We start from the raw sequence: 18,698 nt of genomic DNA, 5'->3' as shown, positions 1-18,698 counted from the left end.
CTAGGCTTTATGCACTGTGCAGGAGAAAAACAAGATGGAAGTCAGTGTTGCAAGTGTACTTGTAGCAATATCGTGAGTCTTTTTAACAGGGTTTGTAGCTTTAGTCATAATGCTTTTTCAGGAGATGTATTAAAGAGACAGGAATGGCCTGGAGAGGATGGAGAGGCAGGAAAAAAGTGTAGTCAGTCTGCTGTGATATGGGCCAACACCGCCACAGGTGAAAATGGGGGCTTATCGTTGAGCTACAGTTAAAACACCACCATTTTAGTATCTAATGAAGGGAAGACGTTGATTTACATTTCCTATTTAGAATTACCCTGCAGGCCTAGGAGCTTAAAACAACATTTTCACTGCCACATACCATTAACTCCGACCATTTACACAACTTCCTGGCAGCAGTGTTTACCACAACATTTCCCCAAATACTGACTCATTTTGGTAGACTTTTTGTAACCTTTGTGTCATAGAGATGTGTTTCAGCAATATGTGTACCTCATTCAAGGAGGAAGCTGCCCAAATATAGACGAGGATGTTAGAGCTATAGTCTAGCTGTGTTTGCCTATCCCTGAGAGCTGCTGGACTGGACAGAGTAATCATACCAACAATACATTTAGCTCATATGGACTCTCTCTCTGTTTGAACATGCTTTTCACACTGAACTGAATATGTCAATTACCTAGACCGACCACAGGAAACCCAAATCAGCAAATAGCTGAAGAAAATATGAAAGATAATAGAGGATACAAATAAAGCCACAAATTAAATATTGAACAAGGGCTTCAAACAAAAACTATAGCTTAAAAGAAAGAGGTCACTTTTGAGAAATGTGTCCAACTCCTAAAAGATATCCCTTAGGTTAAACCATTTGTCCTGTGAAGCTCCACACACCGTAACTGATGTTTTAAGTCAACAAAAGATTGATATGAAATGGCAAGAGAAATGAGCTTTTTACAGCAGAACATGTCAAACATCTGTGCCAATGGCATCCCTTTAGCTCTGAGCTTTCAGAGATAACATGCATCATCAATACTCTTGTGGAGGGGTGTAAACAGCTTAGATTTCTCTGTACACATGAAAGGAACCAGAAAAATGGCAAAGAACCATGAGAAATGTATCATGTAATAAACAAAAACAATTTATGCATCACACATTTACGCAAAAAAGGCACATTGAATGTGGATAATGCGAGCTATGTATTGAAAGCCTGTCCCTCTCACATGGTGGAGGCCCTCTAGGCCCACCTGTAAGACATACACTTTCTGGTTAACATTTTCTGATATGCAATCTACTTTATTATTTTTATCCCACATCTAAGTGGCAGCAGCAATTAACAAACGACCCGACATCATCTTACCTGAATTTATCAGGATAAATGAACCGTCTTAAGTACCAGCCTTTCCTCAGGGAAAGAGTGAGAGAGAGTGCAAGCTGGGAGAGAGTGAAACGTCAAAGAGGAATCCCTAGGCTGAACTCCAAAAAGTTATCCCCTCCACTTTTCTGTTGATGGAGGCACAATCCTCTAAAACAATCAGCACAGAACAAATGCACTTGAGCTGGTGGGCCAAAAGCCACGTGACTCTTTCACACTGAACTACATGGGAGTATTTTGGGGGGTCAGGGGAGAGGGGAGGGTGATTGATGGGGGAGGGTGTGGTATACGAGGGCGCTGCACTACAGTCCCCGTCTGTTGTTCTATATGGCATTCTGGAACTGTGGATATGCATAGGCTTGCAGTACTGCACCGGTCAATGGAACATGCTGAAGCGCACACTTTCTTTCACTGTGGCTGGGGTGTGGTTACGGGGACACGCTTACAACAGACCCATGACCAAAGAGCTGCTTAAAAAACAGAGTGCTTAACATGTTCACTCTGAATATGTAACACCATTGCAGAAACAGTAAAAGGCTGCCAAATACTGAATAAGAAAAATATAATGCAAGCTATATTTGGCATGCATATAATAATACAAATATAATGCACACGTAGCAATGCTATTCACACAACTTAATTAAAGCATTAACAGCTGCTATGATGGAGGGGTTATTCGAGGTTAGTAAAGTAATTTGAGAACAGGTAATTACATGTCAGATGGTCTGTGTTAATATTCAGGAAAACGTCCTCTGGGACACCTGAGCAGAGATTCCATCTTTTGTAATTAACTACCTAATTATTCCACATAAGGGATTTTTGTAGGTAATTAGATTTATAGGACAATACAATAAGAATACCCTGCTTGATAACGAATAATGCAAAAGATAAAAACACAAGGTACCAAGCTTATTTCTAAGGTGGACGCATGAAAAAAGTCTGATACTAGGAAAACTAAAACATCATTATCTTTAAACCGCACATATCTATTTTGGGTTTGGGGTACATTAGAACTCTAGCAGTAAAGTATCGTTCTTCCTTTTGTGGTTAGTATGTGTAGCTTACTGCTGACTCATTCTCTTACTGTGAACACTTCAGCTTCCTCATTTGTGTAATAAGCATGCCCTTTACCAAAGGGATCTTAAAAAACAAACAAAAAAACAACTCAAATATGGTGAGTGGGTTGTTTTTATATCGACTGTTCAGGTAAAAGATGTAATCTACATTTGTCCATTGGTGGTGTAGAAACATTTACATAGAGATGGAATGAAACAAAGCACCAAGTAAAATCCTCCACATGAAAATCACCTATCATATTAAATAATAAATGTGTATGGTATGATGGCTGGTTATCTGAGACATGAGAAAGACACGGGTGTGTCAAGAATCAGGTATAACGTTTACTGACCTCCACAGGAAGCAGCTGTACATATAACAAGTATCTGGTAAATGATCTTGCAACCCATTTCGAGGTAGACTAATTTATCTTCAATGTCACACTTTCCTCAACTATCATGCACTTCCTCATTTAACCATCGCACAGCGCGCCATTTCCTTTTTGAGAGTGTAACATAAACACGAGCAGCATTAGGAAACATTGATCACTTTTTTTAACGCTTAGTGGCGGCCAGTAAGGGTTATTACTTATACCAATGTGTTTGGAGTTATTTTGGCTTTTACCATTCCTGTGTTTTATATTTGTTAGTGTTGCATCCCTGTGGATTGAGCCTTTCAAATGATTTGGCTTTTCAAATGATTTGGCTTTTCAAATGATTTGGCTGATAACATATCTTCATATATTTAGCCGTGCAGCATTGTCAATTCAATTGTAAAGTATTTTATACCATTGATGTTACCAACATCTATTCAGAATCTTTATGTGATGGGATGTGTTGAGCACTGCACAATAGCTCCATCTGCTGCACTTATGTATAAGGCATCCGATCACCATGATGGAAACATCTTTTTGAATATGTTTTTCCTCTCAACAGAAGATGGATCAGGGTAAAACATGTATCCCTCTCAGTCATAGGTCATACCGGACACTGTTTACTGGTTGGCCTGCTGCTGTCATTGAAGCCTTTCCATGATCCTCCACTCTGTGTCTCCCACAGGAGAGGCAGAGAAGAGGTGAGGGCCGGGGGCGTCTGATCTCATGGGTCAACCTGAAAACACCTCCCTCTGTGGGTTCCCGACTGAGGAATCAAAGGTTTAGTTGCTGTTCCAAATACTACTGCACTATAAAACATTCAAAAGCAAGGGATCATCAAGTGTGTGTGTGGGAAGAAATGGGATTAACTTGGGGCCCGCTGAGTTTACATTATTTTTCTATATTTAATATTAAGGTTATTTTTCTATCTAATTCCACGTTGCTTTGAAAATGTACATTTCTTTTGTATGTGTGACTGCTTTGGTGGAAGTGCTTTCCAATGTCAACAAAAATATTTCAGTTTCAATATGAATTTAATTTTTTAGTGTCTCCTCCACTTGAACTTACAGTGGGGAAAAAGGTTAAAATGAAAAGAGAGAATTCACTTTTATGCCCTTGGATCTTGTACACTTTTTTTTGCTGGACTGTCTTGTTAGTGATCATCGAGTATCACTTACTACAGGGGGCAATGTTGAGCAGTTGAGCTCTACCTGTAAATGCCTCCTTCGTTGCGTGGTTGTGTGCTGCTGTGGATTGAAAAAAAAATGCAGTGAAAGGATGCATTTTTTCTATATGTAATAGTAAGTACTGAGAAGGATCTTGGAATACTGATAACACAGAGGGGTGATCTAAGGACACACTGTGAAGTTAGCTACCTGACTCTGAAGAGAAACTCTTCAATTCACCGAGCATCACATCACTGGAAACTGAGAGGAGGCTGATCAAAGAGCAAGCAAGTGAAAGAGAATAATAGGATGTAATGGTTTGACACACTGTACGGTATATCATGATGATCAGCACAACAGAGAATTATGGAGGAAAATAAAACAGATCGGACATCTTTACAAAGGCTTTGTATGTTTATCCATCAACCCATGGCAAGGGGTGAATCAACATACAGCAGCAGAACACAGAAATGATGGTAAGCATTAACATAATGCAGCCTATAGTTAATACTCTAATAAGCTTCTCATTTATGCATCTCAAGTGTAAACATGTTTTACATATTTCTAACATTTAATTGCATTTGTAATTGAATACTATATTGTAAAACAGGGTTACCTTGGCAGTTGCTTTCCCCAGCCATGTCTTGTGTGGTGCTGCAGAAACGTAGTTGTCCTGGATCAAATGAAAGAATAATCACAAGATTACTTTAATAACTCAAGATATGGAAACAACACATTGTTATCAAATCATGCATGTTGTTGACTGAAAGGAAAATGTGTAACAGCCTATAAACCATATGGAAACATTTGATGAAAGTACGTAGGGAGCAGTCTCTAAGACAGTGTTATTAAGATTATAGAATTATAGTTTATTATTGCAACATGCTGAAAAAGGGAATGTAAAGACGGGTATTATAAGCCTACATGTCGAGATTCAACCAAACACAATTTGTGACAGGATGTATGAAAAACCTAAACACATGCAAAATATAACAAATATAGAAAGTAAATATGTATACTTGCATGATGAAGCAAGTCAAATTGCAGACTGCAAAAATACCACTTTAATTCAGGTCTTGAATATACACATATTGGGATACATTGCTGTTGCAGCACACATTCAAATAATACCTTGTTTATTACTCCATAAATGTAAGTGTTAGACGTTAAGTTACATTAACTGCTAATATGCCTTTTTTTAATATTGCATGTTGATACTGCAATTTATTTTCAAAGAAACGCAAAAATCAATTGCAGCCCTAAAATAAACCTAAATCAAAAGCATTGCCTTCATCAGTGAGATGATAAAGCATTGTGCATTTTGTTCCATAAGGTTCTGTGTGACCAAGACGAACAGCATGGTTGTAAAGTGATAGCAAAAAGGAAAGAAACATTTTGGGTTTTCTTCATATAAAGCTAAATAAATGTACAGGCATGGCGTATACTTAGATTTATTATGAATACATTAATTACAAATTAATGAGAGTTTAAAATGGCAGATTATACAGGAATGTAGAACAAAACAACACAGAATATTCACTGAAATAAATATAAGATCGATTCGAGTAATTAAAATATAGAAACAAATATCATACAATAAAAAATGATATAAAATATAGTTAAAAAAATAATATAGACATCAGACAGTTGTAGCAACTCTGACAGGAGCTGGAGGCACAAATGTGGGGAGAGCCATCGATCTCTCCGAGGGAGTCTGAAACAACAAACACACAGGTTATCTACTATTAAGCAACACAGAAGAAGCATTTGTCTGCTTATGCATCTTTTATGAGAACGTTTACCAGGTTTAATCTGTTGTAGTCAGGGGGAGACTTCAGCCCTCCTGTCAGCAGGATGTGAGGAGTCGTTTCTGTTTGGGTTGTTATTGCCTGCGAGACAAAAGAAAGACATTGAAACAACCGGCCGAGAGACAGGAGCAGTATTCATTGTATCATTAGCCCTTCATGATTCAAGATGAAACGGATTCTTCTATCACATAATGATAGCATTATAAGGGTATTGGGTGAGGAGCTCACAAACACAGAGCCATTAGAGAATTACAATAAATGACGTGGGATAAAACCAATAGGATCAAAACAAACAAAAACATGATGGCAAGAATACACCCCAAGTTGTTCAGACAAAGAACTCCACACCCTGTAACAAGACCACAACTTAAATATATGACATTCTATATCTTATGCATGATAAGGAGTGTATGGCATTTATATACATAACTTAATGTGCCCTTTTTTATTATGTTTTAGTCAAATTATTCTAACCTTCTCAACTGCTCTGGACACTGGATATCTTGTCTGCCGACCTACAAAACAGAGGGAAGAAGGTCCAAATGTGATATTTCACCCGGTTTAAAAATGGATCGGTATTCTTTGCAAAGCCGTCTCCTACTTTTGTTCTTCTTTGAGTGGAAACAGAAGTAAATGGCGATGCCCAGCAGGATGATGAAGAGCAGACTGCAGGGGATTCCAGCTGCGATGCCCGCGATGGCAGCTCTACTCAGCCCTTCCCCTAGTATCACCATCACAACAAGTAGGGAATAAAGGGTACTACTGTAGGAAGAAAAGATGATTTCATTAAAAACACACTAACTGATAATGAGCCATACCTGGACCAATTCTCTGGACCTTAGACGGCTCTCCTTCCGTCATAAGAGCTTTAGGGATGACTCGAAATCTGTACGTCAAGATGGGATCGAGGAAAAAGACGTCCACACTCCTGACAGAGCCAGGTTTCTGCTGGATGGTTTGAAAAACGTCTGCACTGCCTCTCTTCTGGGTGCCGGTACGACTTTTGTTCGGAAGGGATGGTCCTTTCATTTGGATGTCAAACCCTATGTACAAAGCACATGCAATTATGTTTTGTTTGATACTAGTATAAAGTTGACTCATCACAAAAGTGGTACCACATTACACGCCTTTTTAATGAGGAAAACTAAGGTGTTATTTGATGTACATATATAGATTGATAGACAGACGGTTTATTGATCCCAATTTGGGAAATGTTTGCGCTGCAGCAGCATAAAAAACACAAGGCAATGTACATAAGAGAAATTAAGACAAGAAATAAAACAGTCCAAAATATTTCCGAAATAGAAATAAAAAAGGATTAAAAAATAAACTAGCAGAGATGGAGACAAAACAAATTCTGACATTTGCTATTTGCAGCACTTTGTTCCTTTAATTATTTGTTCCCAAAACACCGCGGCTTCACACATTACACAATATTTACACCCCTATGCTCTATGTCGACTGTCTGTTTTCAACTGTCTGGAGTTCTGCTGAGATGTACACATTCAAAACAGGAAGGTTGGGTTTGTGTGTGTGCTGTTCAAAGATTTTCTTGTGAGAAAAAAATGAACCTGGAGAATCACTGCTTTCTTTACCTGTAACGACAGAGGTAGGCGGGACCTCCCAGGTCAACGTGACGATGGTGCCGTTGAGATTACCGAACAAACTGAAATCTGAGATGGATGGTCCTGGAAAGAGAGGGATTATGAGCAAGGGGGCGATCAAGAGAGGGCACGAGAGAGAGAGAGGGGGGTAACAAGACTAGAGGGCTTTGTTCGACAGGGAAAGAGCAATCCCAGGTATTCCTTAGCTCTGAGGGCCCGTTGTTTCTTTTTACTTGTGTAATGCAAGTGTTTCATATCAGAAGCTGAAGGCAACAGAATACTTACGGTATTTTTTAAATAATACAAATAACAAAGTGTGTGGCAGAAGACCGGACTATCAATATAACATTGTCAAAAATGTTGTTACCAATGTTTAGTATTGGACATAAAAAAATAAATAAAAATAAAACCTTCATATCAAAATTAAGTGTTTTCCTATTTTCTTTTTAATTAACAATAATTGTTAGTCTGCCGATTGTTTCCCTGTTTTAACAATTCAAAGTTTGGTCTGCAACATGCCAACAAAAGGTGCCCAAAATGCATCTTAAGAGTCCTAAAGCCCAAGGTGACACATTTAAATGTTTGGCAGTCAAACGTATACAGATTTATATCACAGGAGTTACTTAAGAAATAAGAAATTAATTTTCTTATAATCTGAATTGTTACCGATTCATTTTACATTTATCAGGAAGATGATTGATTAACAATTTCATTCCTTTTCTGTATTCATCTCTCTATCTATTATTTCCCCTTCAGAGTGTCAAATTACATATTCACTTATTAGCAGCATTTCAATGTTTTAGTTATTCAATTTAGAGCTACATTTTTGTATTTATATATTGACATATATTTAATATGTATTTATATATTCATGTTTAACCTTCTAAAAATGCCACCTAAAATTGTTTTTAATGTTTTACTTATAAAATAGTCACATTAAATGAAGCAAAAATACAAGAACCTGAAAACTGCATGTCCTACAGTACTTCAGTATCTGGAGTTTTACCACAGCTTCATTTGACAGCAGCCACACTGCACCTTGTAAGTGAACTTCCCTCCTCCGGCTGCCCAGTGGGTTGCTGCAGGTGCAGGTATAGTTCTGGAGGATGAAGTTGCTGACATTGTAATCCTGAATCTGGAGCTGTGTGGCATTGCTGCTGATCTGGTATGTTGTTCCCGCGGCGACGGTCTCGCTGCCTTGGGACCAGGACACCACAGCTTCAGGCGAGGCCTCACTCATACACTCGATGGTGACCACTATTTTGCCGTCAGATGAAACTCTAGTCCTCACAGAAGGCAGGAACTTCATTGGACTACCTGGGGAAGAAAATAATGTTCTTCTGGGCTGCCTACTTCCTTCTCTAATGAACACACAAAGTGTCATTTTTGTAAGAACCAAATACTGGCTTCTTTATCTGAAAACGTAAGACTTACTTGCAGTCACGTTGCACTGATTCTGTTCCACTGGGTGGTCTGCCATGCACGTGACAGTTTTCCCGTTGAGGTTATCTGAGGCGTTGAAGGTCAGGCTGAAGGTCTCCGCTCCGCTGCTGGTTTTGCTCAGTGTTGGGAAAGAAAGCACGGCCTGTGGGGTTCCCCCCGGCCACATACAGTGGTACTGCAGATTGACGTTATTTACCGACTGCGCCGAGCACATCGGGTTGCCTGACGGTCTCTCTGTCCAAAGGAAAAGAATGTATCAGACATTATTCAAATGAACCAGGCATTCAGTCAAATGTGGGTGTTATTCAGACAAGCATGCAGAGTCGGAGCCATGTATTTGCAGGAACTTAAAGTTTTCCTAATTATTGTAATTTCAGCCATCTTCTTTTACAGTAGGTGCAAAGATAGACTGCAATCTCATAGCTCTACTAAAGATATTAAAACACTATCCTTGAAGTATATAATGTTGCGATATGTAAATTCAAAAACTGAAAGTTCTGTTATTTTCAGAAATGTTGATACAAGTTGAAACAGTCCTTTCAAATGCTCACCAAAAAAGGTAAAATCATGCTTTAGACTTACCATAAACTTTTAAAATGATGTTCATTTGAAGCTGTTCTTTAGACTGCTCAGTGAACAGCGTGCACGTATAAGTGCCTGCTTGATTGGTCTGCACATTTGTTAGATTTAAGACTCCGTTGAGTTGATCAGGAATCTGACTACCGAAGTCCCACTTGGCAGTCGGCAGTGGGAACCCTTCAGCTTTGCAGGAAACGCTCAGCGTATCTCCTGATAAATAGAAAGGCTGAGCTGGAAGAGCCTCCAGTATTGGTTTTTCTGGTCCATCTATAAACAGATCACATATAAAAAGAGGAGTCTCATGAGAAGGAGGGGATACTATCAAGGGACAGATCTATAAAGACATTTTATTAATCTTACACAGCACGGTGACATTTATGTGAGTTGTCACAGTGCTGAAGGGGTTCTTCAGGAACACCGTGTACCGTCCTGTGTCTTTTCGGTTTGGCCCGTGGATCACAAGGCTCCTCTCCTGCACTGTGTACTGCGAGTTGGAATTTATTTCTATATCATTGAATAACCACATCTGTTGCTGGACCACTCCCTGCAGCATGCTGTACTCAAGGGAGAACGGTTTAGGTCCCTCTATGGCAAATTCAGGCTGTGTCAGAATCACATTCTGGATTCTTTCTGTAAAAGAAAAAGGATTTAGAAGAACAGTTGGGTGAAGTAATTAGAGCAGGTCACTGTGGTTGTACCCGTTTGACTTTAAAATGCACCAAAAGTACAAAGCACATTTCATTTAGAAGGAAAAACTAGACTGAATTGTAAAGATAATAAATAGTGAAACTTTCTGAATGCCTGAAAGACTCCCAAAGTGCATTTTTGTTTTCCTTGAACACATAACACGGTTCATTACACAACCACCCATCAGCAGCCCTGGAGCTGGGAGGAATTCAGAGAAATTGCTTTAGCATTATCCAGAAGTAGCCGATTGAACCTGGATTTCCACCATCCTGCTGCCCATAAATATAGCAGTTAAGTTCAAAATAAAGGTTTAGTTTGGAAATGGGTGTGGTCCGAGCGAGGACTCTTCTAATGTAGGGTACTAGCCTAAATTAGCGGCCACTTTAGCTGGTTTGATCCCATCAAAAGATGGTCTATAAAGAAAAAGTGTCAGACTGTAGAACATTCAGGTTAATAAAGGTTTAAGAAGACATTAAATGCAAACCCTAACGGTAAACAATCATGTTTCTCACCAAATACTTCCAAAGTGAAAGAAGTCACGGATTTGGCCAGTCCAGATTTTGTCATTTCAAACGTGTAGTTACTGGTATATCCAAGTGTCACATTGACAAAGGTAAGGGATCCCTTTGGCTCAATGTTCAGCACCTTCTTTCTGTCTTCGTCTATGTCTGGGGGGACATCAGAGCCAATAGTCCATGTGACGACAGGTAAGTCTCCCATGAGCCAGGTAACAGTTGGGTCATCGGCCCCGGTGAAGGACACAGCCAGAGTCACATCGCTGCCAGCTAAAGCATTCACCAGAGTATGACCGACAGGAGAGACCACCAGCTGACTGGAAGCAACTGTATAATCAGTTAGAAGGAGGAAATATTATAAATATGTATCTCTTCGTTCTCAAAATCCATGTTACAGTAGGCCTACATGCTATAAATACTGGAAAGTGAATATGGTATGTGTCTGTTCCTACTAAAGTAAGCACACATATCATGTGAAACCTTAACAAAATGAGCAAGCTGAGAACAATTTAAAGCTAATTTCCTGTGTGGCTCCTAATGACAACCTTATAGTCTAGGTAGGAACAAGCAGAGCAAAAATGCTATTTCAATCCAGGAATTTTGTTTTAGGCTTACCTTGAAAAGAAAAGCTAAAAATGGCCAGAAAAACTGCGCATAATCTCCCAAATCCACCAAGCCACGCCATTTCAGTGAAACAGGACGACAGCCGAATTCGTTTTTCTGTTTTGAGTTGATTTAAAGGTTATATTTTGGCATATGAAAAGCAAATAAATGTCCTTGGTGTCTTGGAAAACGAGACTGAACAGTGTGTGGTCTGCTGTAGCAGGGCGCGTGAGTGGCTCACCTGTGCTGAATCAAAGCCTTGATTGTGCACGTGAGGCCACGCCCCTAGTCTAATTTAACATAATCGTTCCGACTTTAATTCTTTTTAGCTATAAGCCATTATTACACTAATATAACGTGACACATGAAGAGACTGATGATTTATTGTTTCAGTTTGAGTATAATATGTAAACAGGTAAGGTCTTCATGGTGGTACCTTTACCACAGCAGTCAATTTGAAAGTAGCCTACTGTGAGAAAGTAAACACGTTAAGCCTGTTTAGTGTCCAGCATTGCATATGTTCGATTTTACACTAAACACGCACCTTATTTCTCCTCTGTGTACAAAGGTCCGTTTTTAATCAACAGTCCATGTTTTGTGTTGTGTTTAATATTATATAAGAGTGTTCCTAAATGCAAGATGGCTAGCTCCAATACAACCTTGACATTTAAAATGAAATGGTCTACTTAGTCCTTCATTTCACATTTAAAATAAATATATATATTTTTATTTCAAAATAGTCCCACTATTTTAATTTCATGTCACTTTCACCAAAAGCCATTAAATATAAAAATGTAAAAAAAGAACCACACAGGTTGTTGCTTTGGTCTGAATGAGAAATTAGACAATCAATTGTTTAACACAAGTATCAAATAATTTAAATAAAAACGACCTGAAATAATGGCTTTATTAAATTGAGCAGTTTTCTGAAAGCGATTTAACTTTATGTTCAGTCTGCTTTGTGCTGCTGGTGTTTTTAACTATTAGCAGGCTATAAAAAGCCCTCAATATGGCACAGTATGATTTAACAGCAACATTATCATACCTTTATGAAAGTAGGATTTACTGCAGGATTTTGTTAAAGACTGAAACAATATGTGTACCAAAAGGATAACTAAGTATTGCTCCATGACTGAACATAACATGCTGCAGAAATCGTTTTCCGGACAAATGATATTTATTTACCATGTTATAGAACAAGAACACCGTCTAAAAATGAATACACTAAATCCTCCTTTCTCACCACTCCAACATAAATGGTTATTTCTTCACAATGTTACCTCGATTTCATCTCTTATACCTGTATACACGTCAAATTCACACCAACAAAAGTGCATCAAAAGAACAGTCACAGGTGTGTTTAGATATGAAAAAGACTGCTGCTTTATTGTCATAGTAATGTTCTGTACAATCAACAGATTATTGAGGCGCTTATGGTTCAATTCAGATTCATGACCATCTTCCTTTGCTTATACTGAGACACACAGTCTTAATCCTGAAACCCTGCTACAAATCACACAAGCTTTACAAATCACCAGCAGGCATGACGCTAATCTTGAAAGGAATAATCATCTTGACATGTGTGGGTCCATATTTACAAATATCATTTACAGAAACTGCACCTCGTAACATGCGTGACTACAGATTCACAAGATTAAACAGCAGAGTCAAGCAACTGTTGATGAAATGCATTGCTCCGGCAGTGTAATAAAACAGCAGCATGAATTATACCGATAGACATTTCTGTGGTTCAATTATTGCATATAGACAGCTTGTCTTAAGTCAGATTCTGAGCCTGCGATACAGATGAGTTTAGACGTTAAAATGCACATAAAAGACAAGATGATTCTTGTGTGGTGGTCTGGGTGGGCTGCAGACAGTGTTTCTCAGTACTCCTCTCCCGTCAGTACCTCCCTGTATATATCAGGAGTCACAATCTCAAACAGAGGGATTAGACAGATGCATAAACTGGTCCTCCGGTAGTGCCTGTGCAATTCAGTCCAGTTATTCATTCAGAGTCCTGCATGGAGAGAAGACAATGCAGACAGATAGTTGTAATTCAAGACAAGAGTTGCAATTAAAATCTTTTATTATTAGCTTAGCTTCCGCTTCCACAGTACACAATATAGTCTTTGCCAGAGAATTTAATTAGGTTTTCAAGCTGAAGAGATGGTGATATAAAAAGGATGTAACAATAATATTCCAAGCAGATAATTGTGTCTTTCCAAACCAGAGGTAACTTTACAGCATATGCACACACAAGCTGAACATGTATCAAGTAAGTCATAATAAAGAGGAAGATATACATTTATTAAGAATAATGATTTGTGCCCACTCAATTGATATAAATATTACAAACTCTTAATGTTACGATATATAGGAAGGATTCTGTCCAAAATGATCGAATGTTTGTTTTTTGCCATAGCTAAAAAACTAAGAGCATGGTTAGAGCCATCTGATATCCCTTGCTGACATAAGAGCTGTGACAAATAGTTGATTCATTGTTTAGTTGATTAAGGGGAAATTAATCTGCACATTTTTCAATAATCCAAGCTTCTACATTGGCTTGGAGATTGAAACATCTCTTTATTGGCAGCATCAGGTGAAGGCATCAAATGCACCCCATACACTTTTTTAATGATCTATTAATCATGGAAGGCATTTTCTAAGCTATTGTGAATAGTTTGTTACTGAACCTTGAGATCCTTGCTGAAGATGTGTGTTGATTGTGTTTAGTAAGTTATAATGATCTAGTTGTTAAGTCAGGCTCTACACTGGTAGATTCAGGGAAACTCACCCTTCTGCCAAGTTGTTCTCCCTGCTTATGCTCCCAAAGCCTCTATATCCTCCCTGCCTCCTTCAGTCTGGCCATCAGGTCGTCCACCGTCTCCACCTTCACCCCCGCCTCTCTTTGGGCAGGTTCGTCCACCCTCAACACCTCCAACCGTGATGTGATGTCCACCCCTAAGTCAGCAGGCTTCACGTTGGCTATCTTCTTCTTCTTGGCTTTCTGAAAGTAGGGAAACACAGGAGTGGGATAAAGAACAGATTCTGTACTATTTGTGTTTTTTAAAAGTACCTGTCAATCAAAGTATGATGAATATTGAATGCTGAATAGAGTGGAGCCCTAAACTGAGCTCCAAGCATTTTATAGTTTCTGAATAAAATACCAAGGTCATTCCTAAAAACAAGAATATGTCTGGCTTTGTTTCTGCCTCCTGCATTTCTGAACATATTTTCCGGCTACCTACCATGATATTGGGCAGGGTGGCATATCTGGGAGTGTTGAGTCGAAGGTCTGCAGTAATCACTGCTGGTGTGTTGATCTTAACAGTTTCCAGGCCACCATCAATTTCTCTCACTACTTTAATCTTGTCTCCTTCCATTGACAATTCTGATGCAAAAGTACCCTGTAATTATAAGGTAAAGCACAAATACATAACATTAAATACAAACAAAATCATTATTGCCAAAACAGGAACATGATCATTTCTGACCATGCTTTGGAAAGAGCGAACAAAAATAGTGTAAGAGAGCCACACTTGGATTGTAACTAATCCTGGGGATATGTGTCTTAAGAATGAACCAATTGACTATGAAATGTCAGGTGATTAGTAACAATTGTAATAATATGCGACATAAAAATCTAAATATAGGTAACTTTGGGGATTAGCTTGTTAAAATTAGATTACGACTATCTACCTATTGAGGCCTCACACAAAATGCTTACACTGAGAGATAATGTATCAACAAAGAGCTCCATCTATTGGTCAGCAGGTGGAAATTGCCCTCCACTGTCCAAACAGTCTTTGACCTGCTGATCTGTGCAGGATCACTGTAGCTCTTACCGACTCAAACTAGTCTCCGCTTACTTCGATAAGGCAGTCTGTACAGGGGCATAGCCTGACGTCACCACTGCTGCATTACAATAAATATTAACTGTGTTGATCTAATTTAGAGCAATCCCAAGTAACAGGCTGTTCTTAAGTTAAAACTCACCTGAGGCCAGTCCAGTAAGGCTGCTGTCATCTGACCAGTCTGATTGCAGTCATCATCGATGGCCTACAGGAGCAACACAAGTCATTTCATTACAACAACATTGGTGTGTAGATCGTTTCATCCCCGTATGAGAGCAGGAAGTGTTTTTTTTTAAATAACCTGTTTGCCGAGGATGACGAGTAGAGCGTCCTCCTTCTTGGCCAGAGCAGCCATGATCTTAGAGACCTGCAGGGGTCCCAAATTCTCATAGTCTTTGCCAGTCACTTCCACGTGAATGCCACGGTCTGCTCCCATGGCAAGGGCAGTACGGATGGTCTCCTAAGAGAGGGGGGAAAGAAAAGAAAGAACTGGTTTGAATAGAGTTGAAATATTTAGGTTGTGCTGCTCCCCAATTAAAAAAGTTAACAGACCCACAATCACTTAAACACAATATGGTACTGTAGGTCCTCACATGTCTATAACATGTATCTAATAAATGCAACATTCACTTTTTTTTTTTAAATATCAGTAGATAATTACAGTATGACTAACTTAACATTGTGGACTATAAATCCTGTATATATATATTGGTGATTTAAACTATTCTCAATTTATATACTGTACATGAAATCATTTTTCTGTATTACAAAAAGTATAATATAAGCAAATATAGGACTGCATTTTGGTTTGGTGATATTTACAAATTATTTACAATAATTGTGATGAGCCTATTTTTCTAAAGATAACTGAAACATAAGGAAATTAAACATTTGAATAAGCTTTTCAATAAATCAAACTGCCTAATTATGCTAAATGTATGATGATTTAAAAAGTAGTACCATCTAATTATTTATCGTTTATTTGTACTAGTGAAATGATATCCATTCTACAGCATGATTCGGCTAAACCATTATGAAAGATAGAGCTGAAGTCCAGCAAAAGAAAAAGATTAAACAGTTGAACTACTATAAAGAACTCCTCTAAAGTAGTTCCATCTCACCCACCATTGCTTGCTGTGGCCCACAGCTGACCACCACAACCTCCTTAATAAGCTTCTTCTCCTTCATCTTGACCGCCTCCTCAACAGCGATCTCACAGAAGGGGTTCATTGAGTGTTTAACTCCATCCGTCACCACGCAACTGTTGTCGGGCTTCACGCGAATCTGAGTAGGGAACAAGACCGCAGGACAGAGTCACTACAGGGGTGCTAGAAGACAAACAATCCAGATAACCTGGATTCAGGGGCAAACTGTCAGACACAAAGACAGAGACTCACACAGGAAGAAAGCACAATGTTTAAAGTGTAAACAGGCAAGACATGGAAAATGAAAGAGAATACATTTGCCTATTAAACATGGAATCTGGATAAAGGTCTTCTGTTTCATTAGTAGGACAGAAATATATGGACATCCAAACAAAGTATGTGAATGTTCATTTGCAGCTAGAACAGGAATCTGCCTGAAGGGTCTTAATCCTATTCTGTGATAATAGCAATAGAGAGGTCTGGCGATAAGGCTTAGCTAACAGCTCATGTTTCACCTGATACCGAAGGCATTTGATCTGGTTAAGGTCAGGCCTTTGTGCCGGGCCATATAACTTCTTCCACCTCTAACTGGAAGGGGAAAAAAGTGTGGACCACCTGACAGTGCATGCTGTTTGTATGTTCTGTGTCTATTGGCATTGGGCTTCAGCTTTAAGATGTCCCAGAAACCGATTCAAGGGACCTGGCCAAAATCACTGAAAAACAGCCACTGACCATAGAAGAACACAGAAATATGTGTATGGCCATATAACAAACCTGTATCATTTAACTTTATGTTATAAACATATGCAGAATAACAGTAACAAATACATGTATTTGAGCTAAATTGACCGAGCCAAGTATTTGAAAAAAAAACTTTTAAGAGAAGCAACTTTCCTAACTCAATGTATTTTAATCATCTGACTGATAACCAGAGAGCAGAGGGGAGAGAAGTGAGTATTGAACACTGACACTGCACATGTGCATGAAACAGCTGCAAACACATTTTTACGATGTGCTCAATCTGAGTGCCAGTATCTTTGCTGAAAATGTGAAATGATATTGACCTTACAATGATTATGTGACTTCAACATTGTCTTGCAGACTTAAGACGGGGGGAAGCTGATCTAAGAAGGACATGCCAATTGTTAAGACTAAAATTAGGTAACATCATTTTTAAATGATTTGCTTTACAGCTGCTCAGTTAACCTACAAAACCTCATGTTTTGCAACAATGGTGACAATAATCTAGCTGCAAATAACTCCTCTCTGGCATCAACCAAAAGTCTCTCCAACTGCTGCAAACTTCTTACTTTCTTTGGTTTTTAGTTGAGAAAAGTACAACATAACACTACCCTTATTTAATGTACAGGTTTTATTTAACTCTATCCATTGTACTATTTGATCTTTTATCATGATTTTTCTTCTCTTCACAATGCCTTTTCGTCGTCTGTCTCCATGTGTTATTTAACCTTTATTTGTCTCACTTAGTTTGGCTTTGTGTTGTGAAATGGACTTGTATCCGGCATTTGCTTTGCTAAATCTCCTTTTAACTGTGCTTTATAAAAAAAGGTATTATTATGTTGTTATTATGCAGGTTATCTGTCAAGAAAGTCAATAGTTATGTTACTAAAAGCTGTGATAATGTGCCACAGCCAGCTGGTATCAGGAGGCTAACGTTAGCTACACAGAAAGTCAACTGACTGAGTACAGAAAAAGAGTCTTTCAAACGTTAATACGCCCGTCGAGACATCAAAACGATATTACCTTAACGGCGTAGTCAATGACTCGCTTAACTCCAACGAGGACACGTCCAGACATTATTGCTGAAACGTTTATCAATGCAGAAGTAGACAGCTAAAGAAACAGTGTCACCACAGTGAACCTTCACCCAAGGAGTAGAGGTCGGACATATTTTAGTGTGACACCAGAGTGGAACGCCTCCCGTTCCAGCCAACAGGAAACGGACAAGAGTAACCAATCTCTACGCGGATTCGCTAAAAAGTCGCTTAAAGCCGTTGTTAAATTAAACAATAAGTCACCAAGTACGTATGTGATTTCTGTCAAATAAATTGAATTTAGGATGTTTGGAGAAAGTCTTAAATCCACATTAATTCCCATGATCTACTATCGTTATTGTTTCCATTACTGAAACTGTGGGACAAATCCATAGAGAAATCACAGGTGCATGGTGTGGTGCTCCTCATATATTTGTCGTAAATAGGAGCCAAAGAAGAAACGTTCCGCATAATGTGTGGCAAAGTTCACCGAGGTAGAGTGATGTAACGAGGGTTAAGCGATGTTTCATCTATTCATTCATCGATTGTGTTGGGGGCTCTGAATGAAATTTGAGTCACAGACAAAAAAACTATCAAATACAGTTATTCTGATAGGGAAAACATTAATATCCAAAGCCTAATCAATAGCTAATCTTGATATAAGTTTTTTAATATTCCTAAAATGAAAGAAAGATATGTATTGTGTCTGTTTTAAATA

The 18,698-nt window shown here is 38.6% G+C and overlaps 2 protein-coding genes across 2 annotated transcripts; both read right to left on the bottom strand.

The window, feature by feature from the left end:
- Positions 1-5,399: 5,399 nt before the first annotated feature.
- Positions 5,400-11,451, bottom strand: vsig10l (V-set and immunoglobulin domain containing 10 like). The gene is made up of 12 exons (XM_079640434.1): positions 11,216-11,451; positions 10,598-10,927; positions 9,759-10,028; positions 9,402-9,665; positions 8,811-9,053; positions 8,415-8,693; positions 7,368-7,460; positions 6,591-6,815; positions 6,374-6,493; positions 6,247-6,287; positions 5,767-5,853; positions 5,400-5,678 (listed from the first exon to the last, which is right to left on the bottom strand). Exons 1-12 carry the CDS (start codon positions 11,283-11,285, stop codon positions 5,604-5,606), a joined length of 2,097 nt encoding a protein of 698 aa, XP_079496560.1. The 5' UTR covers positions 11,286-11,451; the 3' UTR covers positions 5,400-5,603.
- A 1,111-nt stretch (positions 11,452-12,562) lies between these two features.
- On the bottom strand, positions 12,563-18,130 carry etfb (electron transfer flavoprotein subunit beta). Its single transcript, XM_079694573.1, has 7 exons — positions 17,970-18,130; positions 16,186-16,344; positions 15,362-15,520; positions 15,203-15,265; positions 14,455-14,613; positions 14,001-14,213; positions 12,563-13,223 (listed from the first exon to the last, which is right to left on the bottom strand). The coding sequence occupies exons 1-6, from the start codon at positions 18,021-18,023 to the stop codon at positions 14,043-14,045; spliced, it is 765 nt and encodes a 254-aa protein (XP_079550699.1). The 5' UTR covers positions 18,024-18,130; the 3' UTR covers positions 12,563-13,223; positions 14,001-14,042.
- Between the last annotated feature and the right edge of the window lie 568 nt (positions 18,131-18,698).

This window comes from Notothenia rossii, assembly GCF_949606895.1.
Source record: "Notothenia rossii genome assembly, chromosome: 7".
NCBI lineage: Eukaryota > Metazoa > Chordata > Actinopteri > Perciformes > Nototheniidae > Notothenia > Notothenia rossii.
The sequence above is the reverse complement of the archived record's forward strand: the minus strand, read 5'-3'. Positions and strand labels throughout refer to the sequence as shown.